This window comes from Lepidochelys kempii, chromosome 6, assembly GCF_965140285.1.
Source record: "Lepidochelys kempii isolate rLepKem1 chromosome 6, rLepKem1.hap1, whole genome shotgun sequence".
In the NCBI taxonomy this organism is placed as follows: Eukaryota; Metazoa; Chordata; order Testudines; family Cheloniidae; genus Lepidochelys; species Lepidochelys kempii.
Window position 1 is genome coordinate 88,981,493 of NC_136385.1, and position 26,268 is coordinate 89,007,760.

The following is a 26,268-nucleotide window of genomic DNA, read 5'->3' on the forward strand; positions in this document are numbered from 1 at the left end:
GAAGCAGAAGCGGGTAGAGGGGGACACCCTGACATCAGCACCCCTTTCCCCCCCCCCCACCTCCTGCACAGCAAGCAGGAGGCTCCCACCAGCAGCTCCAAGGCAGAGGGCAGGAGCAGCACACAGCAGTGCGGGGAGGGACAGCTGAACTGCCAGCAATTGATAGCTTGCTGGGCAGCTGCCACACAGGGAACTTAGGGGAGCTGATAGGGGGACTGCCAGCCCACCTTGGTTTCATGACCCCACCAGCTAGCTGCAATGGGCTGCTCTTCCTGCAAGCAGTGGACAAAGCAGGCGGCTGCCAAACTAGGAGGACATTAAGTGAGGAGTTACTGTATTTTACCAGCAACCTACAGTCCACTGCTATATATTGCAACAGACACTGACAGGAGAACACCACATGCTAATTTCTACCCCCATGCAGTTTGTTTGTAAAATCAAAGGAGAGGAAACCTAGTCGGTTCTTCTGGGTTAAGAGAGCTGCATCAGAACGCCAAGGGGGCTGGTTTAAACTTCCCAGACAGGGGAACTGTTGAAGCAGGGAACCAAAGAGCAGGCTGTCACCTCGCCTCCTTTAGTCAGTGCAACTGGCTGCAAGCACACACAGGGGGAGGAGCAGCCCACAGCCAGCGAGTGGGATGAGACTGGGCACTTGATCAAGGCTTTTTGGACTCCAGGGCCAGGACACATTTGGGGTGGGGGGAGGAGGCGCAGAGTGGGTTTTCAGATGCCCAGGCTCGGCTTCGCAGCGCACACACCAGGGGAGGTTGTGCCCACGACTAGCCAGAGTCAGGAAATGTTGGTGAACTGAATCACACCCTCCAATACATAATAATGAGAGAGCAGGGAGCGCAGAGTGCTTGCGAGGAAAATGTCTGACTTACCCGCTGAGCCGCCGGCCGTGATCTGGTGAGAAGCCTCCTGCAAAAAGCCGCCCGGCTTCCTGGACATCTTCACCTGCGCTGGGGAAGCAGCAGAGCGGTCAGTCCCGAAGTACCCGGCAGAGGCGGCCTGGGGGCAGAACTAGCGCCAGCCCCAGTGAGGGGAAAGAGCCCGAGACAGTGGGAAGTCGGGGGGAGGGGGGACTGTCGGAGACCGGCTCCTGGCAGAAAGTGGCAGCTGGAAGGGTGAAGCGCGAGCGCCCCTCCACCCTGGGATCGTGGCTGGGCGGGAGGGGGAGGAGGAAGAGGCAGAGGCTATGCGAGCGAGGAACGAGCCCAGCTACACGTGCAGGAACCTGCCTGTTGCGTGCGCTCCCCCAGCCCTTCCCCCGCAACCTTTATACCTAGTGGGCGGGGGGCAGCTACGGGCCAGAACCTGGGCCTAGAGTCCTTGCCCTGCTCGAAAGGCCAGGTCCCCTGTTGCTTTGCAGTCTGCAATTCAGCCCCTGCTGGTAGACTGAGAGGGAGCAAGTTTGGAGAGTGGAAAGGGGGAAGTCCTGTCACAAGGGGCAGGGAGGCAGGAGGTTCAGTAACTCCTACTTAATGTGGTCCTGGTTAACTTGTTATGTGGCTGATCAATTACAGAACATGCTAGTTTAAAGTTGTGCAATGCTGTCTTATAACAGTGTTTGGCAGCTGCCCGCTTTGTCCATTGCTTGCAGGAAGAGCAGCTAGTTGGCTCAAGCTGGTGGGGGCTTAGAACCAGCGTGGACTGGCAGCCCCCCATCAGCTCCCTTAAGTTCCCTGTGTGGCAGCTGCCCAGCAGGCTATCAATTGCCCGGCAGTTCAGCTGTCCCTCCCCCCACTCCCCTGTGCTGCTCCTGCCCTCTGCCTTGGAGCTGCTCCTGGGAGCCTCCTGCTTGCTGTGCAGGTGGGGAAGAGGGGTGCTGATGTCAGGGTGTCCCCACCCCCCCCACGTTCCTACACCTCATCTCCACAGAGCAGGTGGGGACAGGACAGGGCTCAGGACAGAGGGAGCTTGCTGGCAGCAGCTGGTATCTCAACTTGTTGATCTACTTAAAAAGGCAATGTACTTAGAGTGGGGTCAGCATACTTAAAGGGGCAATGTGTGTCTCTATCTCTCTCACACACCGTGTGTGTCTCTGTTTCTCTCTCTCTCACACACACACATACACACAGATGGGTATGTGTATGTCTGTGGAGGGAGTGGTGTGCTTCAGTGGGATAGCATGGGTTCATCATCACTGTTCAGTTTCGCAGGGAATGTTTGCAGCCACAGCCATGCATCTATTGTGTCTCCCTCCCTCCATTACTGCTGCTTTGTAGAGCATGAGGCTACATTAACAATAATGTGTTAACCCTTGAGGGCTCAGCCGAGTGCTAGTTCATCATTTAGCAGCAAGGCATTCCCTGGGAAATATCACACCCTCTTCCACCCTCTGACTCCATATATAAATGTCTTTTGTCTGGTGAAAAAAATTTCCCTGGAACCTAACCCACCCACCCCCCAACTCCCTTTACATTAATTCTTATGAGGAAATTGGATTTGCTTAACATCATTTTGCTTACAGTAGCATTTTTCAGAACCATAACTACAATGTTAAGCAAGGAGTTATTGTATAGGCAGCAGCCCCAGTGATGGTGATAGGACAGAGCATCCTAGTAGCCAGTGGAGCAGAGAACAGAAAGGGCCTCCACTTTCTGGTCTCAAACCCAATCAACTGAGCCAGCTCCCCTGCTCTTCTTCCCCGTTCCCCCCTGTCCCACCCCACTGTGCCAACTCCCTTGCTGACCCCAGTACCCTCCTCAGATTTCTAATCCCCAAATAACTCTGTGCTCCCTGGCTGCCCCCAATCTACTAGCACAACACTCTGCCCTGCCCCTGACCCCGACCCCTGCATCTGGCTGCCCCACCCCCTTTCTCCTCCAGTTGACCCCCATACTTTTTGTAACCCTTTTGCCCACATCCCATAGCTCCCCTCTCATGGGCTAGACATGGACCCCTCAGGCTTCCATCCCCACAGAGCCACACAAGCTAACCCAAAGCCAACCAACACCTATTTCATCACCCTGATGACTCTTGACCCAATTTGAATCTACAGAGGGGAGAGGCAATGCCTTTTGTTTTCTGGGGATGTCTGTCTAACTTCCTGTCTCCCACCTTCAGCTAGGTGATACCAAACCTCTTCCTCTAGTCTCTACCTGCTCAGGAGTCAGGCCTGGCAGGGCTTCTATATCCTGTACTTGTTTCAGATACACAAGTTGCACCTTCAGGTAGTTTTGAATGAAATTCAGTCATTTCAGCATACAAGCATCTGCGAGGTCCAAACTGCATATATCAAGTCACTCTCTTCCAAAAAACAGAACAAAACAAACAGAAAACAAATGTATGATTATCCTTACAGACACTGAGAATTTTCTTTTGCCACATGGAAATTGAGCTGTCTGTCCACCATGATAGGCCTCAGCCCTCATTTTTTTTAAGGATCAGGAAATACATATCCATAGACTTGATGCCTTTCTTTTCCAGGAGGGATTGGATTTCCTGAAATTTCTTATTGATTTTGTTGATCTCAAATATCAGAGGGGTAGCCGTGTTAGTCTGGATCTGTAAAAGTCGCAAAGAGTCCTGTAGCACCTTATAGACTAACAGACGTATTGGAGCATGAGCTTTCGTGGGTGAATACCCCTTCGTCGGATGCATGTCAAATGCATGTTGATCTTAGAGGCACTCTTGAACATAGCTCAGATGGTGAATTTGGTGGAATTTCTTTTAACTGAATTCTGTAGCCTTCCTTGGTAAAGCTGAGGGACTATTTATCCAAGGTGACTAGGGACCATCTGGGATAAAAAGCTTCCTATTTTCCTTCCATGAGGGACACCCTCGAAACTGGATACCAACTGACTATTAATTCTTTACCCTTTAAAACGCAAGAGGTTTTTGTTTCTTGGAATTAGGGATTTAGGAGGCCCTTTTGGATTATCTGAAAGGGATGATGAACACCCTGAACATGAGTGTCCTGACTCCAGAGGTCTAGGTTGGCTAGTGGCTTCTGGTGAAAGGACTAGATGACAGACATGAGGGAATGAAGGGTGGCTTTTGTCTCTGTCACTTTGAAGCTCTTAACTTCTCCCTCAAAAGGTGCTCACCATCATACAACAGGAACCCTAGCTTCTGCTGAACCTCTTGAAGACAGAAAATATTTGTAGCTGTGTGTGTCTGCATGCTCTTGCATCCCAGCCACCAAAGACCATCTGAACCTTAGTGCCAAGTCATCTCCAAGCCAAAACAGATCCTACAGTGGAGTTGCGTCTTATGTGGGGGTTAGGTTCTGAAGTCAGTGTGTAAGGCTAAAATTGCATATAGTCAAAATTACCCTTGAAAATCCCTTAAATCGCCCATAAAGTACAGTATACTGTACATGGTTTGTGTATACAACCCTGCACAGTAATATGTATTAATGTATACAGTAATGTACAGTATATAAAAAAAGAGTACATAGCTTGGGTGATGGAAAGCGAGTTGTAGACAAAGCGGTTGGCTCTGGTTCAGCTCGAGAAGTTGATTGTGTAGGCTCATCTGCTGCTGGTTGTTTTTCCTTGAAAAACAGGGTGATGGGCAATTGTTGCTGTTGTCTCTTGAGCTGCTCAAACATTTCTTGATACGGTCTCAAATCATCCGTAATACTATGTGTGATTTTGAGACTTCGTTCCATAGAGGGATCGTATTCAGAAATTAAATCATTCTTCATTGGCAGATGCAGCTTCACCAGTAGTCTGCACGTTTTTGAGGTTGAAGCAGTTCCTAAAACTGTTAAGCCAACCTTGGCTGGCTTTGAATTCCTTCTCATCAGAAGGCTGTCCCTCTTCAGCGGGAGGTTTGAACAGTGCATAGAGGCTAAGAGCCTTTTCTTGACACGTGTTGCCATTGATAGGCACATGTTTACGGTTCATGTCTTCCAGCCATAAGTTTAATGCCTTTTCAGTCTTCACTAAAGTCTTATCACGCACCTGGCTCGTCACTTTAGCAGTTATTGGAGCACTTGATGCCACGTCTTGACGAATTTCTCTCTCTTGAATCTTCATGGCACGGATGCTAGATTCATTGCATCCATATTTACACGCCACTTTGGAGACTGACATACTGTCTCTCAATAAGTCCAACATAGCCAGTTTTTCCTCCAGCATTGGAACAGATCACTGTTTCTTTGGTTGAGCACCAGATGAAGTAGTTGGCTTGTGTTTAGCGGCCATGCTGTATGGAAAATACGTTATCTTTAAACACTAGAATCACACTCAGCGCGGCGAGATGCTCACACTATGAGAGGCATGCGGGAACTGAAACCGACTGCGGGAACAGCAGATTCACGTCTCCCATCTCATGTTCACTCAGGGCATATGCTCATTGAGTGGAATGGTGGGTGGAATCCCCACACTTTTTATAAGTATCTTGTTATTTTTCTTTTTTTTTTGCCGAGCGTGTGTAGTTGAATTTGTGTAAGTTAAATGCACGTATGATGCGACTCGCCTGTATTTTTAAATTCTGCCTGCTTTCTTTTTGGGTAGAATTTCCTTTTGGGTAGAGCTGTTTTCCATATTCTGAACTGGTATTTACCCTTGTATGACTCAATAGATTGGTGTCAAAGTGGGTGGTACTAATACAGTGTTTCATTTACCTCCTGGTGCCTCTGATATGTTCATTCAGGGTGCCAACTTCTTGTCATAATTATGTGGCACACCAATAAAAGGGCAAGGCAGCTTTCAGGTGCTTGCCCAGAGATCTGCCAAGCCACAGTGACTTATAGGGTGAAATTCTGGGTGAAGTCAATGCCACTGATTTTAGTAAGGCCAGGCTTTCATCCAAAGCAGTTAGGCCCAGTCATTGCAGATACAGTGAGCCACAAGATTCACCAAACACCGGTCCTTTTAGCCTGCAGTGAATGTCACCACACATGGAAGAGTTTTTGAAGTCACTGTGATGTTTCTTCTCTTCCTTTTTAGCAGGATTTTGGAAGACATGGCTAAGGAATTATACACAAGACAAGTTTTAGGGAAAACTAGATTATTTTAAAGAGAAAACGTTCACATCAGAGGACTAAGGCACCAAAACTTCATTGAGTAAGTGTGAATAAGAGGCGTGTAACAATAAACAATGTAGTCACGCAACAGAAAGTAAAGAACACTTGGAGACACTTGGAAATTGCCATGGGATGTGGTAGCATGTGACACTCTTGCAGGAGATAATGACGTTAGACTACTTTAAAATGTGAGAGTTATGATAAGTCTGCTGCTAAGAGTATGGGCCCAAGTGTGGGGTTAAATGAAATCTGGTAGCTTTGGAGAAAATAAATAACTTTTCTTCTCCCTTCTTATCTGGAATGATTCTTTGGGTGTACAATCTGATAAATATATTTAAAGTGAAAAGTGTAATATTTTTAATAATGATAAGTATTTCTCTACCTCATAGGGGGTGTTGTGAGGATGAATACTTTAAAGATTGTGAAGTGCCCAGAAACTGTGGAAATAGGGTAATATAAGTACCTACACCAGATAGTAAGATTACAGCACAACTTAATTTTGTATTCAGTATTTCCTACAAACAGCACCCCAAAATGTTTTACAGAGTTAATACCTTCACGGAGTTAAATAATTAGTAACTGAGGAAAACTATGTTAAGTTACTGGAAAGGGAAAATATATTTTGAGCTAGGATTAAAGTGTCACAATAATGGCAAAATGCAATAGAGATAAAGGAAAGTTGTTTCACTTGGCAGGAGTTGCAGAGACGGTTCTTATACTACCAATGGAGAGATCGTATGGAAGGACTGTGAAGAGGCTAATCTTAGATTTATATAGGGAACAGGAAGGGAAATCAAGTTAGACTATTAAATCATTAGAAACCAAAATTCATCTAATTTTACCATTTTAGCCCATTTATGTGGCAGAAAAAGCAGGTCCTCTACAAGCAAAAAAGCAATATTTTTTAGACAAGTGGTATGCTGAAGAAGATACTTTAGTTGTCTATAGGTAGTTATTGTGCATGAACTTCTGAGATAAAGCACATTTTTCCCCCAGAAGCAGGCCTTTCTGAGAATTTGTCAAATCTCTCCAAAATGTGTTCTGCTACTTGGAAAATGACTAGCTAGTGTGTTATTACTTAGAAGCCAAGACCTGAAAATATGTTGTTGTTAGAAAGATATTTTCACCAAGCTACAGTACAATTCTGATAAGTTCATTTGCTGAGCCTCTCTTCTTGTGATAAAGTGTTACCAACAAGTTCTGGAATAAGTAGACACTTATTCCAATACAATAAGTAGACACTTATTCCAGCACTGTAAGAAAATGTAGCTGTTAATTGCTTTGCAAAACCTGTGATTGTCACTATACAGTATATGAACATGGATAGTATTAATTATATGTAAAAAAATTAATGCCGCATTAAAGCTTGAGATTTTAATTGTAAAAAAATCAGGAAATTCAAAATTATTCTTCACACAGCAAACATAGTTCGTCCCCCTTGCACGTATCAGGAAACAAATAGTAATGTGAATTCTTTAATATATGCATGTTATAAAGACTGAGTAATCATTGTGATGGGGATCTAGAGTAACTCCCGTAAGATAATAAACTTTGTTTGTGGTGACCTTCAAGTAATTAAAATCTCAACATTAATGTTTCATTAACATTTGCATTAGTTCCCTTGGTTTTTCTCAGTGAGAACATTGCTTGATAAATACTGCAGGATCATCAGGCCCCCAGTGTTCTAGGTTGTCAAAGAACTACTTGAGCATCACTGCTTATCCAGAGATGGAGAATCTACTGTACAAGATCCCCTTTGATACAAAGAACAGAAATAGAATTAGGACGGACTAACTGTAGCAGTTCAGCCTAACAGTATCAGCCGGGGGAGGGTCTACAGTTGATCAGATCTTTCTTCAGCAATAAGTACCATTGCAACAAAACAGGAATTTGTGTAGAGAATTTGTATATGTCTACAGAATAAAATTACATTTCAAAATAAAATACCCAAGGTGTACATAATTAACATTGAGATGCGTCTGTTGTGGATCCATGTCCCCATAATGTCATTCTCTTATATAAAACATTAACTACTACTTTAGGAAACCTTAAAGAGGATCTGCAATATTAAAATAAAAACAAATCCATTATCACTTTCGTACTAGGTGTCATATACCCCAAACAAACATGGTTAAACACCCCTGCAGGTTACTTTAACTTATAACATATACCTTTTCTCCTTTGACATCTATCTGCTCACACTCTCAAAATACTAATGGCTGCACCTCCACTGGACAGAGTTCCCGAAGTACTACAAGGTTTAATCCTGTGTTCTCATGAGCCTTGTCTTCTCCTGCCCTTCCCAAACACTGCGTCACCTGTGTTTACCGGGACCACAACATCCTCCTCTTTAAAAGAACTAGTTCAGTAATATTATTATCAAAATACAGTTTATTTGATTATTTCCACCTTCGAAGGTATCTGGGGTGACCATATTTCTCAAAGTGAAAACGGGACACCCAAGCCACCTGGTGTCACCAGTAGCCCAAGCCTGTTGTGCATGGCAGGTATCTCCTTTTCTCTCCCCCTCCACACCACACCCCCGCATCCTGATTTTATAGGGACAGTCCTGATTTTGGGGGCTTTTTCTTATATAGGCTCCTATTACCCCCCATCCCAATTTTTTATACTTGCTATCTAGTCACCCTAGGCACACCCCACTTTTTTGGCAGAACTGGGCATTTGTCCCGTTTGTTCTTGCCAACTGATCATCAAACGGGACAAATGCCCACTTTTGCCAAAAAAAAAGTCAAGATGTCCAGGACAGGGTTTAAAAAGGGGACTGTCCCAGCCAAAACAGAATGTATGATCACCCTAGGTATTAAATTATTAGTGAATGATCCCCCCTCTATACACACACACACACACACACTTCAACCAACTTTACTCTTGAAACCAGACACCTGTCAGGGCCTCCATTCCTGATCTCTTCAGACATTCCTCACATGCCATTAGTAAGAAACACATCAGATTCCTCCGGTCCCGTAACGTTCTTAACGTTCTTAACAAAACAAACAACAGTAGCAACACAAAAACAAACACCAAGCAGACAAACACAGGAACTTTGTCCTCTCCCGCCAACCCCACCCCCTCAAAAAAACCCCAGTGTGCTCCAGCCCTTTCCCATTAGCCATCTCTCAGAAATACCTAGCCTATGCATCCCTTCCCCCCAAAATCCCCCACAGGTCCACCACCACAGCACTGTCCAAAGCAACAAGCTACCAGCAATCACTCTCAGCCCCCAGTAAAAACATCCACCGAAGATTCCAGCCCCTACTTCCTCACCAGCTTCAGTAAACAGCTGATCAAATCCTAACCGCCGTCTCTAGCCCTGCTTCCCATCCTTGCTTATGCTCCTGCTCCTCTTTCCCAGCTGGGGCTCACCTTTCGCACTCCCAAGAGTTGTATGCCTTCCCCCCTCCACATCGGTGTCTCCAGAGCGTGCCCGCTGTCCTTGTCTGCCTGTGCTTGGGGCTTTGTTTGTTTGTTGGTGAGCTGGTGCCCACGAACATGGAGGTGGCAGTGTGGAGCTGTGGGTGCACACATGTTTCCCTAGAAAGGAACTATCACCTCCCTGATGATGCAGCCTCTTCCCATAGATCACTTTTATTTTATTTTTTTTGCTGCTCCGCTGCCTAGGGGATAGCAAATGAAATGTGATTTTTCTATCACCCAGTGTTTCTCCTTGACATCTAATCAGCTTTTTCTCTCTCATTCACTGTTTCACTTTATTTCTGTTCTGAGTTATTAGCTTGCCATTTTTTGTCCATATTTCTAGCTTCGCTGGTTCTCTGTGCCATTTCTCTGTTCTCACTGCTATTTGGTACCCTTTCCAGTTCAGTACCGTCTGAAAATTTCACTCTTGTGGAATTTACTCCTTTTTCTCAACCATTAATGAGCATATTAAATCAGATCAAACTTACCATTAATCTTTTTGGCATGCCATCTTGATACATGATAGTGTAGGGGTTGCTGTAGCACACTGTTATTGCCCTAAAGGAGAGTGTGTGATGTTGCTTCTATAAGGGTTCAAAAGTCAGCTCTGTTCTTGTGAAGCTCTCAACTGCTCACTCCTCTAATTTGGTGGAAAATTAAAGGAGAAGCTCGGCTTTCACTTAAATATATTAGCTTTTCTTTCCCCTCCCCATGTGCAGATAGCCTTGTGAATGTAAACTGGTCACCAGAGTTGGGCTCAACTTCTGCTGCAGGAGGCTGAGTGCTTAAAGTTTTGTCTCACCTGTGTGACCCACAATTTTATGTAAAACAAGTCAATTGCTTTTGATGTATATCCCCAAGCGTCCTCTGGCTAACTCTTCCCAAAATCATTAGGCCATCTTTGTGCATAGTAGTGTAGGCAGGAAACAGTTACATTTGTGGAAGGAGGCCAGTGGTAAAATATATTTTGCAGGAGCACCCAAAAATGCAAAAGCATAGCCTGTAACATGTTAGCTCAAACCTCTCAAACCTGTGCTGAGGCTTCCTTTCACTTGTGTGGATTAGTGACTAGTTTAACATTTATTTTAAAAACTTACTTTGAGACTAACGCTTATTTTAGTAAATTTCATCTCACAGCAATATTTCAGCAGCTAAATACTGTTGAAAAGAGGATTTCTGGTTTTGCCTTTTCCCTTCTCTTTAAATGTAAACTATTTGTGAAATGTCATGTAAACATCAGTGGAGACTGAGAAGTTCTGTTTATTCACAGAATAGATACAGCATGGAAAGCATCAGTGTAAGTTCCTTCATGCTTTTCCATCAGTATGCCTCAATGCTACCGTGGGTCTACCAACTCTTAAGCATGAGAGGGCAGTAACCATGCTGTCGGCTAATATAGTATTCCTTAACATGTACAATATATCCACTTTTTGTAGTTAAAACACTTTATAAATACTGATTTGTACAAACTACCACCAAGGATGCTTATCGCTACCAAATTGATTGTGGTTATTCGTTGTGGACTCCTATGCACTACGAACTCAACAGGAAAATGGGTGGTTGTAATGGAGATATTAGTAATATCTTCAGTGGACTGGCTTAGGTATGTTATAGAAATTATATGGATATAGTTAGATAACTTAAAATTAGAATGGCTAAAAGAGTATTGTGAACTTGAAGATGGCAGGAGGTGATATTTGATTATCCGTGCTGATATTAATGAGCTAAATAATATTAGTTGAAGTTTTAGTATGTGCTGATTTGTGCAGATCCAATAGAACAGAAACAAGTTAACAAATGCTTGAGAGTTTTTTACTGTAGCTGTTCTGTTTCCCTTGTAATAGGTGCTGTACAAACACTTAAGAAGACATGTGACCACATACACTGAATACCAAAGGTTATGTATTACAGAGCTGTTTGTGGCTTTCTTTATACTTAGAATGGCAAATAACAGTGACGCTGAAGTAAATTTAATTATGGTGGATGGTAAATATCATTCTTTTAATTGCACCAACTGTTTACAACATGATTGAAGGGATTTTACTCAAAATTTTAAAAAAATCACCTTTGAATTTAGAATAAATGTATTTTTAGTGTATAAGGATAACTTTTAAGAAATGTCATTAACAACTGAAAACCAGGTATTTGGGATTGTAACAGGGTGCTGGCCAGGAGGTCCTGGCCAGGCCCCTGTTAGCTCAGCTCCAATTAAGGGGCATTAATTGGAGCTGGCTGGGTATGGCTTGCCTAAGGGCTTGATGAGAAACACCTGTAGACCTTATTAGCCAGGGGCTATATAAAGCTGGCAGGAAGGAAGCAAAGGGAGGAGCCTGTGGCTGTAGGTCCCTCCTGGCTGAGGGAGCTAGCTGTCCCTCAGGGAGCAGTGTTGAACAGACTATATATAGATGGTGGTAGGAAGTGACACTGTAAATAAAAGGGCACTGGTGCTTGCACTCTAAGCCGTCTCCGGCTGATTTGTGGCACGAGCAGTGAAAGGCCTTCCCCGCTCTGAACTCTAGGGTACAGATGTGGGGACCTGCATGAAAACCTCCTAAGTTTACTTTTACCAGCTTATGTTAAAACTTCCCCATGGTACAAACTATTTTACCCTTTGCCCTTGGACTTCCCCTGCTACCACCAAACTTTATCTGAGTTCCCGAGAAAACGTAGTTTGGAAACGTCTTTCCCCACAAAATCCTCCCAACCCTTGCATCCCACTTCCTGGGGAAGGTTTGGTAAAAATCCTCACCAATTTGCGTAGGTGACCACAGACCCAAACCCTTGGATCTTAAGAACAATGAAAAAGCATTCAGTTTCCTTACAAGAAGACTTTTAATAGAAGTAAAAAAGAATCACCTCTGTAAAATCAGGATGGTAAATACCTTACAGGGTAATTAGATCCAAAATATAGAGAATCCCTCTAGGCAAAACCTTAAGTTACAAAAAAGACACACAGACAGGAATATTCATTCTATTCAGCACAGCTATTTTCTCAGCCATTTAAAGAAATCATAATCTAACACATACCTAGCTAGATTACTTACTAAGTTCTAAGACTCCATTCCTGTTCTGTCCCCGGCAAAAGCATCACATAGACAGACACAGACTCTTTGTTTTTCTCCCTCCTCCCAGCTTTTGAAAGTATCTTGTCTCCTCATTGGTCATTTTGGTCAGGTGCCAGCGAGGTTACCTTTAGCTTCTTAACCCTTTACAGGTGAGAGGATTTTTCCTCTGGCCAGGAGGGATTTTAAAGGGGTTTACCCTTCCCTTTATATTTATGATAATACCCCTGACTAAAACTTGGGCCAGGGGGCTGCAGGTGCTGCGGGGTGGGGGGCACCGTGGGTGCTGGGGAGAGGGCGACCTGGCCCCCCTGCTGGGAGGGGATGATTGGCGGGGCTGGCAGGCTCCTTACCTGGCTCTATGCAACTCCCCAGAAGTGGATGGCATGTCCCTACAGCTCCTAGGGAGAGGGAAGGCTAGGGGGCTCTGCATGCTGCCCCCTCCATGAGCGCTTTTCGCTGGGAATCGCAGCAAATGGGAACTGCAGGGGCATGCCTGCAGGCAGGGGCAGCATGTACAGCCCCCTGGCCCTTCTGCCTAGGAGCTGCAGGGACATGCCGTCCGCTTCCGGGCAGCCCCCCGAGGTAAGCGCAGCCCCCTGCCCCAGCCCTGGGTCCCCTCTGACACCCAACTACTGCTGCTGCTGGAGGGGGTTGGGGGCGATGGCCAAAGACTGCCCCACCAGCAGCCAGGGCGGCTGGCCCAGGGCAGCCCTGGATCCAGCTGCACCAGCTATTGCAGAAGTCACAAAGTCACGGAATTTGTGACTTCTGTGACGTCCATGACACACACGCAGCCTTATTGTTAATGCTTGTAGCAAACTATTATACTGTCATGAATGAAAACAAGTTACTCTGCATGCAAACAAATAGTGACTTTATTCTTGGGACACTTTTGAGAGAAAGCAGAAATAATGATTGTTTGAAATCTTCTAGAGCTGTCAGATGATTTTAAAAATTGCAATTAATTGTGAGATTAAAAAAATAATCACAATCACAGTTTTAATCGCATCGTTAAACTATAATAGAATACCAATTTAAATTTATGATAAATGTTTTTGATGTTTTTCTACCTTTTCAAATATATTGATTTCAATTACAACACAGAATACAAATACAATACAGTGCTCACTTAATATTATATTTTTACAAATATTTGCACTGTAAATCTAGAAGTTGAAGCATGACGGGGCATACAAATGTTTAACATATCTGACACGTAAATACCTTGCAACGCCGGCTACAACAGTGCCATGCGAATGCCTGTTCTCACTTTTAGGTGACCTTGTAAATAAGAAGCAGGCAGCATTATCTCCCATAAATGTAAACAAACTTGTTTCTCTTTGCAATTGGCTGAACAAGAAATAGGACTGCGTGGATTTGTAGGCTCTAATGTTTTACATTGTCTTATTTTTGAGTGCAGTTATGTGGAAAAAAATTCTACATTTGTAAATTGTACTTTCATGATAAAGAGATTGCACTTCAGTACTTGTATGAGGTGAAGTGAAAAATATTATTTATTTTTTCTTCTGTAGAGTGCAAATATTTGTAATCCAAAATAATAATATAAAGTGAGCACTGTACACTTTGTATTCTGTGTTGAAACCAATATATTTGAAACTGTAGAAAAAAATCCAAAAATATTTATCATACATTTAAATTGGTATTCTATTATTGTTTAACAGTGTGATTAAAAACTGCAATTAATTGTGACTATTTTTAAAATCTAATTAATTTGTTTTGCATTAATCTCTTGAGTTAACTGCAATTCATTCACAGCTCTAAAATCTTGATTTAGCTCGTTCTCATTTCTTCCTTCCAGTATTGAGTTTTCATTTCAGAAGGATGTGGGTAGGCTAATGCACAATTGAATTGATTCTGAGGTTGGAACCAGGTGTACTCTTTCTTTGGTGTGTGTAAATTAATGAAAATATTCTATTTAAAAAAGAAGAGGCTTATAGTTTTATTGGCATCAAAGAGGTAATGGTTACATGCAGGGCTTTACTTTCAATATGTGGTAGTTCATTATCCCGCTTTAAATCTCTGTTTAAAAGTAGAAGAAAAAGACATGCTGAAAAACAGTATGAGCAGTCATTGCTTTTCTTGTTTCTGAACTTCATTAAAAAAAATTCAGTGTTGAAAAGGTTCACAGAATTTTGTTGTGACTTTATTTACAGGAGTAGTTGCAAGTATTGTTAAAATGTTGTTCTCTGTTTTTAGTAGAGAATAAGGCTACTAGACTGATATTATAGATCTCCATTTGATGTCTACTTCCTAGTGAGGAAAACTGATATGCATACATCACAATTTATAGTAGTTGAATTAGCAAATTAAAGGCTTGATCTTTTTGAATTCAGTGGCAAAACTCCCATCAATTTCGATATTGTGGGACTGGGTCCTAGGTATGGAAGAAATAATAGGTAATGAGTTAATCTTCTCGCTGTCAGTATGGTTTTAATGATGCAGAATTTACCAAAATCCATATAACATCATAATGTCCAAATTCAACCCTTACTTTCATCCTGGGTAACTCCAATGAAGGCAGAATTTTGACTTCGTGTAATATGTTAATTTGAATAGCAATGTTGGAACCAAATCTGCAGTAAATTAAATGATACGCATTTCTAACAGGCAAAAAGGCAAAATCTAAATCTCTGCCAGTAGATTCTCTACTGCTAGTACAAAATGTGATGCTTTTGGAATGTAAAGATAATTAATATGTTAATAGAATGGGGAAAAAAGTTTAATTCCTTGATCATGAATGCCACTTACAAAGCTCAGTACTGAGTAAAAGCACAGGATTTTTTGGTGTCTGGTCTGAGTTTGTATCCAAATGCGAGAGAGCTTAATAGAAAGCTTCTTTGATGGTCCAGAATTGTGTACTTGAAGTACATTGGCTGAGTTTTTAATAGTATTTAGTAAATATGGAGGATTTCTGGTGATTTCTGCTTGCTCTATATTTTAACTTTATGAGGAAAAGGTGCAGTAAGCTCTGAAAATCTTATTGATCAAATTTCTGCATGGAATCGATTACTTAAATATTTTAAAGATACCGATTTAGCAAATGGTACCAAGCTTAGGGTATGTCTACACTACGAAATTAGGTCGAATTTATAGAAGTCAGTTTTGTAGAAAGCATTTTTATACAGTCGATTGTGTGTGTCTCCACACAAATACTCTAAGGGCGGAGTGTGTCCACAGTACCGAGGCAACCATCGACTTCTGGAGCGTTGCACTGTGGGTAGCTATACCACAGTTCCTGCAGTCTCTGGTGCCCATTTGAATTCTGGGTAGAAATCCCAATGCCTGATGGGGCAAAAACATTGTCGCGGGTGGTTCTGGGTACATATCGTCAGGCCCCTCCCCCCCCGTGAAAGCAAGGGCAGACAATTGTTTCGCACCTTTTTTCCTGGGTTACCCATGCAGACACCATACTATGGCAAGCATGGAGCCCGCTCAGCTCACCGTCACCATATGTCTCCTGGGTGCTGGCAGACGCGGTACTGCATTGCTACACAGCAGCAGCTCATTGCCTTTTGGCAGCAGACAGTGCAGTATGACTGGTAGCCATCGTCGCCACACTCCAGGGTGCTCTTTTAGCTGACTTCGGTGAGGTCGGTCAGGGGCGCCTGGGCAGACATGGGAGTGACTCAGCCAAGTCATTTCCCTTTTAAGTTTCATCTCATGGAGATTCAGTCCTGCCAGCAGTCATACTGCACCCTCTGCTGCCAGCAAGATGTATAAAGATAGATGAAGTGGATCAAAACAAGAAATAGACCAGATTTGTTTTGTATTCATTTGTATTCATTTTCTCCCCCCTCCCTCCCTCCGTGAAATCAACAGCCTGCTAAACCCAGGATTTTGAGTTCTATCCTTGAGGGGGCCATTCTATTTTTCCTTGATGCAAAGCCACCCCCTTTGTTGATTTTAATTCCCTGTAAGCCATGTTGTCAGTCGCCCCTCCCTCCATCAGAGCAATGGCAGACAATCGTTTTGTGCCTTTTTTCAGTGTAGACGCCATAGCACTGGGAACATGGAGCCTGCTCAGATCACCACGGCAATTCTGAGCACTATAAACACCACGTGCATTATCCAGCAGGATATGCAGAACCATAACCTGCAAGAAAAGCGAAACCAGGCGAGGAGAAGGCGACTGCAGTGCGGTGATGAGAGTGATGAGGACATGGACATAGACTTCTCACAAAGTATGGGCCCCTGCAATGTGCACATCATGTTGTCAATTGGGCAGGTTCATGGCGTGAAACACCGATTCTGGGCCCGGGAAACAACCACAGACTGGTGGGACTGCATAGTGTTGCAGGTCTGGGATGATTCCCAATGGCTGCAAAATTTTCACATGTGTAAGGGCACTTTCATGGAACTTTGTGACTTGCTTTCCCCTGCCCTGAAGCGCAAGAATACCAAGATGAGAGCAGCCCTCACAGTTGAGAAGTGAGTGGCAATAGCCCTGTGGAAGCTTGCAACGCCAGACAGCTACCGGTCAGTCGGGAATCAATTTGGAGTGGGCAAATCTACTGTGGGTGCTGCTGTGATGCAAGTAGCCAACACAATCACTGAGCTGCTGCTATCAAGGGTAGTGACTCTGGGAAATGTGCAGGTCATAGTGGATGGCTTTGCTGCAATGGGATTCCCTAACTGTGATGAGGCAATAGACGGAACCCATATCCCTATCTTGGCACTAGAGCACCAAGACAGCGAGTACATAAACCGAAAGGGGTACTTTTCAATGGTGGAGGAAGGAAGCACCGAGTGGGGTGGTGGAGGTGGGAAGGACAAGGCCACACAGCACTTTAAAACTTATTGAATGCCAGCCTTCTGTTGCTTGGGCAATCCTCTGGGGTGGAGTGGCTGGGTGGCCGGAGGCCCCCCCCCACCGCGTTCTTGGGCATCTGGGTGAGGAGGCTATGGAACTTGGGGAGAAGGGCGGCTGGTTACACAGGGGCTGTAGCAGCAGTCTGTGCTCCTGCTGCCTTTCCTGTAGCTCAACCATACGCTGGAGCATATGAGTTTGATCCTCTAGCAGCCTGAGCATTGAATCCTGCCTTCTTTCAGCAAGCTGACGCCACCTACCATCTTCAGCCCGCCACCTCTCCTCGCGGTCATACTGTGTTTTCCTGCACTCTGAGATTGTCTGCCTCCACGTATTTTGCTGTGCTGTCAGTGTGGGAGGACAGCAAGAGATCAGAGAACATTTCATTGTGAGTGCGGTTTTTTCGCCTTCTAATCTTCGCTAGCCTTTGGGAAGGAGAAACATATGCAGCTGGTGGAGGGGAAAAAAAGGGAGAGTGGTAGTTAAAAAGACAGATTTTATAGAACAATGGATACACTTTTTCACGGTAAACCTTGCTGTTAACATTACATAGCACATGTGCTTTCATTACAAGGTCGCATTTTGCCTCTTTTTGAGGGTATGCTAGTTTGGTGTGAGAGATCACTCATGCAGGGCCAGGCAACAGAATTCGGCTTGCGGGCAGCCATGGTAAGCCACAGTCTTTGGGCTTCTTTAACCTTCATAACATGTGGGAATGGTTTCAAACAGCAGTGCCCTCATTTCCAAACGAAGTAGCCGTGGGGTTGGCCTTTTAAAATGGGTTGGCAATTTAAAAGGAGGAGCTGCGGTTTCCGGGTTAACGTGCAGCAGAAACCCAACTAATCCCCCCCCACCCACCCACACACACAATTCTCTGGGATGATGGCTTCAGCCCTCCCCCCACCGCGTGGCTAACAGTGGGGAAGATTTCTGTTCAGCCACAGGCAAACAGCCCAGCAGGAACAGGCACCTCTGAACGTCCACTTACTAAAACCACCCTATTTCAACCAGGTGACCATGAATGATCTCACTCTCCTGAGGGTAACACAGAGAAATAAAGAACGGATGTTGTTTGAATGCCAGCAAACACCGGGACCAAACGCTGCAATGCTTTGTTCTGCAATGATTCCCAACTACGTGCTACTGGCCTGGCGTGGTAAAGTGTCCTACCATGAAGGATGGAATAAGGCTGCCCTCCCCAGAAACCTTTTGCAAAGGCTTTGGGAGTACATCCAGGAGAGCTTTATGGAGATGTCCCTGGAGGATTTCCACTCCACCCCCAGACACATTAACAGACTTTTCCAGTAGCTGTACTAGCCTCAAATGCCAGGACAAATTAATCATTAAACACTCTTGCTTTTAAACCATGAATAATATTTACAAAGGTACACTCACCAGAGGTCCCTTCTCCGCCTTCAGGGTCCGGGAGTTTGCCTTGGGTGGGTTCGGGGGGTACTGGCTCCAGGTCCAGGGTGATAAACAGATCCTGGCAGTTGAGGAAACCAGTTTCTCCGCTTCTTTGCTGTGAGCTATCTACAACCTCCTCCTCCTCATCATCTTCCTCGCCCCCAAAACCTGCTTCCGTGTTGCCTCCCACTCCTTGGATGGAGTCAAAGCACAGGGTTGGGGTAGTGGTGGCTGCACCCCCTAGAATGGCATGCAGCTCATCATAGAAGCGGCATGTCTGGGGCTCTGAACCGAAGTGGCCATTTGCCTCTCTGGTTTTTTTGGTAGGTTTGCCTGAGCTCCTTAATTTTCACGCGGGTCCCTGTTGTAGCCTCTGTCCTTCATGCCATTGGAGATTTTTGCAAATATTTTGGCATTTCATCATTTTGAACGGAGTTCTGCCATCACGGATTCTTCTCCCTATACAGCGATCAGATCCCGTACCTCCCGTTCTGTCCATGCTGGAGCTCTTCGGCGATTCTGGGACTGCATGGTTTCCTGTGCTGATGGGCTCTGCAGTGTGACCTGCGCAGGTGAGCTTGCCATGCTGGTCTAACAGGAAATGAGATTCAAAAGTTTGCGGGCCTTTTCCTGCCTACTTGGCCAGTGCATCTGAGTTGAGAGTGCTGTCCAGAGCGGTCACAACTGAGCACTCTGGGATAGCTCCCAGAGGCCAATACCATTGAATTGCGTCCACAGTACCCCAAATTCAACCCGACAAGGCCGATTTCAGCACTAATCCCCTCGTCGGGGGTGGAGTAAAGAAATCAATTATAAGAGACCTTTAAGTTGAAAAAAAAGGCTTCGTCGTGTGGACGGACGGGTGCAGGGTTAAATCGAGGTAACGCTGCTAAATTCGACCTAAACTTGTAGTGTGGAGGAGGCCTCAGACTAGCTTGGGAGAAGCAGAATAAGGCTCTTTCAAGCATGCTAGTGGATATGTGTGAATTTTAATTTTAAAAATTTGTCACAAAATTTGTACAATTAAAAAAATTATCATGCTGCATTCCAATTTTCAATGCATAAATCTTTTCAGGACAGGGGTCTTAATTGGCGTTTTCATAGTTACAATAGTTTATTTTCTTTAGGAGAATTGAGTTTCACTTCAGTTTTCTTGCCATACTACATTCAGCGTTACATACTAAGTACAGGATTCAAATGTGAACCCCTTCTTTGCATTCTACTCCATCAGCTAGTGCTAGTGAGTGGATTGCCCCATTCTTGGATGTACTAATAATACTTCTGACATAAGAATAAAATATCTTAGCACATACTTTGTTTTTTTGACAATTTTCCCCTGTGCATTGTAGATTAGCTTAATTTTGAGAGCTTGTTTGATTGGCAGAAAGACAAGTTTATAGACAGACAAGTGGCTGTTTCCCCGCAGAGTTGGAATGGATTAAAATAACATTGTGGAAGGCTCGCATTCATGTGTTGTTTCACTGGTGCAAGCACACCTCTCAGTGGCCTTTCAGTTCGTTGCAGCAGGATGCATATCTAAACATTTCAAAAGTAGGAAATGCTTACCAGCCACCCTCCATATGGGGAAAGTGTTACTTGCTCAAGTAACTTTATTTGGTTTGGTTTGTGTTATTTTAATTAATTTTATTCTGATTGTGTGATGGAGCAGTTTGCAACGTAAGAATTTACTGAGAAGCATGAGTTATAATATCCTGCTGTACAAAAGTGTTTGTGTTGGAAGTCTTATTCCTTCATATTTAGTTACAACATAGGCCTTTGTCTTGTATCAAATTAGTATTAAAGCACTTATCCTACACCTCATCTTGTATGTTTTGTTCTTGCTACATTTTTAATACAAAAAACTATTTTACAAATGTTTTAGACACTATTTTTAAGGAAGTGTTGTTAGAACTACTTTGTGTAATCTCTTCACCTGTAAAGCTAGCATGCATACTGTGAATGACATAGGACTTGGAAGAAGATAAAAATAATAATATGAAGTATTTGTTCATATCTCTTAGGTACATTACAATAAAATCATAATGTTGTGATGTTAAAATCCAGGATCTTGTCAGGGCAAGAAACAAGTGCTATAGACCATTGGAAAGAGGTGAACCAGCTCTCCCATTTTAAATGACTTTCCCATGGATTGTCACTCAGGATTCAACATGAGGCCGTCAGCACGAAAAGCACAGGCCTCTACCATTTGAGCCAGAGGAGTAACAGTACAGTATGTAGGAGCAATAGTAGGTTCTACTCTAGTCACTAAAGGGGGATATGACATGGTTATCCTGCATGTTACATGTTGTATATTTATTTCCAGACCAGATGGTTCACAAGGTACTGAATGTTAAATATTTTTCTTGCCCAGAACTAAATGCTGCAAGTACTGGATATCCTATTTTTGGGTGGAAAGAAGTAATTTTGTAGTATGTTATTTTCTGAAAAATACATTTATTTTCCTAAATGGTGGTATTTTACCTGAAAACTGTTTAGAAGCATACAGTGTAAGCATGTATGCCATGTGGAATGGTTTATTTTATACATTTTTAAGAAAAGAAAAGAGAAAATAGTTCTGGCTAAGGTGGATTAGAGGGTAGTGTGCAAGCAAGGTATACATGGTGATGCCATTTATTGCCTTCATGTCAACACAGTATACAGCTAGGGTTGTCCTGGAGTCTCCCGGAATTAAAGATTAATCTTTAATTAAAGATTGTCATGTGCTGAAAACTCTGGGACTACGTCCAAGCAAAATTGGCAACAGTGTAAATAGCATATACATGTATTATATTATGGTGGAGCAGTAGCTAAACTATAGGCAACATTATATCAGTTTTCAGTTCAATAGGAGTCTTTACCCTTTATATGATGTGTGTACTTTTGTATATATTATATTAATTTAGTGTATAGATAATGTATGTAACTATAATAAAATTTACCAATGCTAATATGAATGCTGGGCTTCAAGATAAGTGGCACTAGTTTCCCATCAATACAATTCTCCTTTTCCAAGGTTCTTGATCTGTAGTTGGATTTTTTAGAGTTCAATTCTTCAAGGTACAGAACTGCAACTCACATTCAGGTCAATAGAAATTTTGAGGTTGTTCAGGGCCTTGCAGTATTGGGTGTTCAGCAGTGATGGACCTACAGAGAAATTGGTTGGCTGGTTTTAGATGCAGTCCCAGTGAGTGAAAGTAGCAATATTTCTCATCCAGTTTATTTTGTATATATGTATTTATCTCCTCTGTTTTGTTTTTATTTTTCAGCATTATGTGTATGGCATTTATATCACAATTTTTCCTGTCTTGTTATACATAAATGCCATTCTCTGTTGCAACAAAATTTTGGGACATGGTTTCCCTTGACAGAAAAATCTCTGATAAAAACATCATATGAGCTGCTTGCTTTGTGGCAATGTGTATTGTAATTAAGGTATTGTGAATGAAGAAAAGAACATAAAATATCAGCAATAATTTCAACATGTATTCAATACATTTTGCCTAATTTCAAACCCACTCAAGTATCACAAGTTTGAAACTAAGAACAGAGCTTGAACCTTCTGAGGCTTGCGTTCTGTTTGGCACTGGAATTTTGCCAATTCCTGTCTTTTTGCTATCAGTACCTTGCCGTGGGCTAAGACACGTGGATTTCTACATCTGGCAGGGCACTAACTTTCATCCCATCACATAGTTAAAAAGGGGAAGAGAAGCATCTCCATGACCTTTGGGTAGGATGACAGATGAAATGCAACCCTTTTCCCTGCCCTATGTCAGGAAGAGATGGTGGAGATCCATAAATGCTTTCTGTCATTCAAGGGACCAGGGAGTGAAGTTCTCACAACCCTTGAGAGCCATGTCCATCTGCACTCACCCACCCCAAAAGGCTCCAGGTACCATACCCACTTTCTTACCAGTGTTGTTCGATGGGTTGGGTGTAGTTAGCATTTTATGTTCCCCTCTAGCACTTTCTATAGGACGCATATTGCTTTACCGCGCATTTTCTGTCTTCAAGTAGCCTGGCAAAAAGTCTACTACACCCTACCATCAAAGGGAGACTGTTCTGGTGAGCAGGCAGGGGAGGAAGACTGGTCGTTCAACACTTCATCGAGCAGCAGCAAAACACGGGAAAATAATTTTGACTATGTTCCACAGTGCTATGAAAAGCCCCAAGAGACCAAGGCAATTCATAGTGTATGAGAAGCTTAGGGAGATTGGGCAAAGTGTTGTGATATATTCACTCTTTTTTTTTCTCCAGCATGACTGAGGGTGCAGTGCAGTCCTTCCCTGCCTGATGATGGGGGCTATGGGAATGGTTTGAAAGCTTTGGATTTCCAAAAACACAGACTTACTTTGTGAAAAACAGAACTCTTGGAGAAATAGTTGGAAATTTTTACAAGGTTCACTTGTTCCTATTTAGATTTTTTTTGGAAAAGTGTTGATTTGTTTTTGTACTTTAAAATAAAAAAGAAAATTAAACCCTACAAAAATACAATACAATACTGTGGTGAAGGAACAATGTTAATGCCACAAATGAAATATGAACTTAAATGAAGATGTTCCTTTTTAAAATAAGTCGTATGGCTTGACCTAAAGTCCATTGAAGTCAGCGGAAAAACTTGCATTGACTTCAGTGAGTTTTGAAATAGGCCCTTTGTGAATTATATACAGTGTAAACCCAGGATTTCAACTTTCAGTAGTTTTCTTGCTTTTGTGAGAATAATTCAGGTACTCTACATTATCTAGACATAGTTTGGTAATTTAAGAAGGTCTGTGTACTTAAGTGTGCTATTTTTTGTGTGTGCACACTCTTTCACACCCTCTGGGCATATTAGTATGTAAATGCATACATTTCAGATAACACTAATAAACCTGTGTAACTTGTCATTGTGTAATGGTAAAAATGATGGTACGCTATGAAGCATGCTTGAAAGCCTGGTAAAATAATCCTATCTGGTGTATCTATAAAAATATATTTTCTCAGGTTAAATTGCTTTTGTTCTCACAAATATTATCTTTGAATGTGTAATAAAGTTAATACCCTATTGGATACATTGCTTTATAGTAATTAAAGTAAAATATTCAAGTATTTAGCCATTCGATTTTAATCTGTTTACAAACATGTTAATTCACAGTTGTTTTTCGTTGCTTGTTATGTCAATATTTCATGAGTTTGTTGACATTATATTTTATTTTTTAACAAATCTTAATTTAGAAAGATGCAGTTAAACATTTCAGTTGGCATGATTGTCTTTAAAGAAAAGCAAACATAATTTTTTTTTATAAATCTGCATTCTTGGCTCTGTCTCTAAAACTGTTTGTTTTTATTAGACCACAGGGAACTTTAAAGTTAAGCTTCTATGTTTGCACCTGACTACATATCATGAAAAAGGATATAGTTCCACACCTATATCCTTGTGAAGTAGAATCCTTCCTAATTTCACTGTGTTCCTTAAAGGAACAGTACGTAGAACAACAACCTTACGATTATTGCTACTCACATTTTAAAAATACTTTTTAGAACAAACTACAGTAATTTTAAAATGCCAACATTCGTGTTGAGATATTTGCTTGTCTTTAACTTAACGCCACCCCGAAAAAAAACAAACTGCAAGTTTTGTAACCTGTGATCTGATACTGCTCGTGTACCTCACATCCCAATTCTCTGATTTACTGTCCGCTACCAAACAGCAGATTACTTATGTGTTGAGCATAAGCAAGCAGTAGAAAACAAGTGTAGCACACTTTTTACCTGTATATGAGGAAAAATATTAAATTGGGATCATATTTACTGTTTTAAAAGGTAAATGCATGTTATGGAAGCATTTGCATTTCTATAAATTTGAAGAAATGAAGTCCATATGTGTCTAGAACAGTGCTACTGTGCCAATAATAGTTATCTGCTGTATGTATTTTTCTAGGACATATTGAACTTTACATGTGCATGAGGAATGAATACTTTATGATGGGTTTCAGAGTAGCAGCCGTGTTTGTCTGTATTCGCAAAAAGAAAAGGAGTACTTGTGGCACCTTAGAGACTAACAATTTGTTAGTCTCTAAGGTGCCACAAGTACTCCTTTACTTTTTACTTTATGATGGTTCTCATGTCTTGATTTGGGTACCCGTTAGACTAATGGTGGTAGTTTAGGAGCTTCTTGAAATACATTTTGAGAGTACATTTATTGGGAACAATAAAGGAGATCATACACTGATGAAGATTGTCATTTAACCTTTTTCTTTTGTTCAGTTGTTTTTCCGAGGGCCGGGCCCTTATTACCACATTTGACATGCTGAACTGTTAAAACATCTTTCAACAAATACAGCTTTTTTGAGAGTTTCTTTAGTATCTTTAAACACTAGATGGAGCTATGTGCCAACAGTGGATCTCTAAAATAACAGGTGACAATACTGGCTATCCAGTCTCCCAGAAACCCCGTATATATAATTGAAAGTGCTTTCATGCCTATGATTCTATATTACATGTTCAAAAAACGCATGAAGTATTAAAACTTTTTTTGAAATGTATTGTACAAGTCATGGACGCTGATCCTGCACTGAGACACTAAGGCCTGGTCTACACTGAGGGGGATCGATCTAAGATACGCAAGCAACTTCAGCTATGAGAATAGCGTAGCTGAAGTCAACGTATCTTAGATCGACTTAGAATCACTTGCTTCGCGTCCTCGCGTCACGGGATCGACGGCCGCCACTCCCCTGTCGACTCTGCTTCCTCCTCTCCCCCTGGTGGATTTCCGGAGTCAACGGCAGAGCGATCGGGGATCAATGTATCGCGTCTACACTAGACACGATAAATCGATCCCTGATAGATTGATCACTACCCGCCAATCCGGCGGGTAGTGTAGACGTAGCCTAAGGCTCTGATATCCATTTAGCCTTTGAGTTTTTAACTGAAAATGCAGATACAACTGCAGAAAATAGGTCAGCAAAAAACTGCGCACTTTGTTGTGCCTGATGCATATTCATACCCTCAACTTAAAAAACAAGTAGTGTGAATAGGCTCGAATGAATTTGGTTTGTTACCAAATGAAGCTAAATCCATATTGACCACTCTTAACGTGATTTAAGAGTGTCCACACAAGGGGAGTTATGCTAATTTAACAAAATACATTTTGAAACCAATTTAGTTAAAATGGTGCCATTTCTGTGTGTTGACACAAGCTATGAGAGTGAAACAACATCTAAAGAGCAGGATGATGTGGTTACAGTGATGCTACAGTTCTTTTATATTTTTACTCGGAGGGGGGGAACCAAGGTTTTCTTGAAATTGCTGTCTGAAAGAATGTAAATATATAGTATTGATTGGAAAAAAAATCTGTCGTTCTAAAGATCAGTTTCTAAAACTTTAAATTTGGACTGTTTTGGTGTTTTCTGAAAAGAAATTAAATACAGTGCATCTCTTATTTGATGCTCTTGGTCATTCATATTTTTCTCAGAAAATCTGGAAATTGATTGAGTCCCAACTGTCCTACATCTGAATAACATCATAGTACAATAACACTTTTGTACAGTATCTGATATCCCAAAAATAAGGGATTC

The 26,268-nt window shown here is 42.4% G+C and overlaps 2 protein-coding genes across 16 annotated transcripts in view; one reads left to right on the forward strand and one right to left on the reverse strand.

The window, feature by feature from the left end:
- The window catches only part of SLC25A21 (solute carrier family 25 member 21), a 396,597-nt gene extending 395,226 nt beyond the window's left edge, over positions 1-1,371 (reverse strand). For 2 of the 7 annotated variants that reach the window (XM_073349076.2, XM_073349070.2), the window contains exon 1: positions 885-1,266. In XM_073349076.2, the coding sequence (XP_073205177.1) occupies positions 885-951 (67 nt within the window). In that variant the 5' untranslated portion in view covers positions 952-1,266. The other 5 variants (XM_073349071.2, XM_073349072.2, XM_073349078.2 and 2 more) reach the window with 5 other exon arrangements.
- The window catches only part of MIPOL1 (mirror-image polydactyly 1), a 289,347-nt gene continuing 263,651 nt past the window's right edge, over positions 573-26,268 (forward strand). For 2 of the 9 annotated variants that reach the window (XM_078853361.1, XM_078853358.1), the window contains exons 1-3: positions 573-981; positions 11,260-11,312; positions 16,492-22,604. The gene's annotated coding sequence lies outside the window, so the exon portion shown is untranslated. Of the gene's footprint in view, positions 982-5,903; positions 6,021-11,259; positions 11,313-11,345; positions 11,402-16,486; positions 22,605-26,268 lie in introns of those variants that run through there. The other 7 variants (XM_073349066.2, XM_073349067.2, XM_078853360.1 and 4 more) reach the window with 6 other exon arrangements.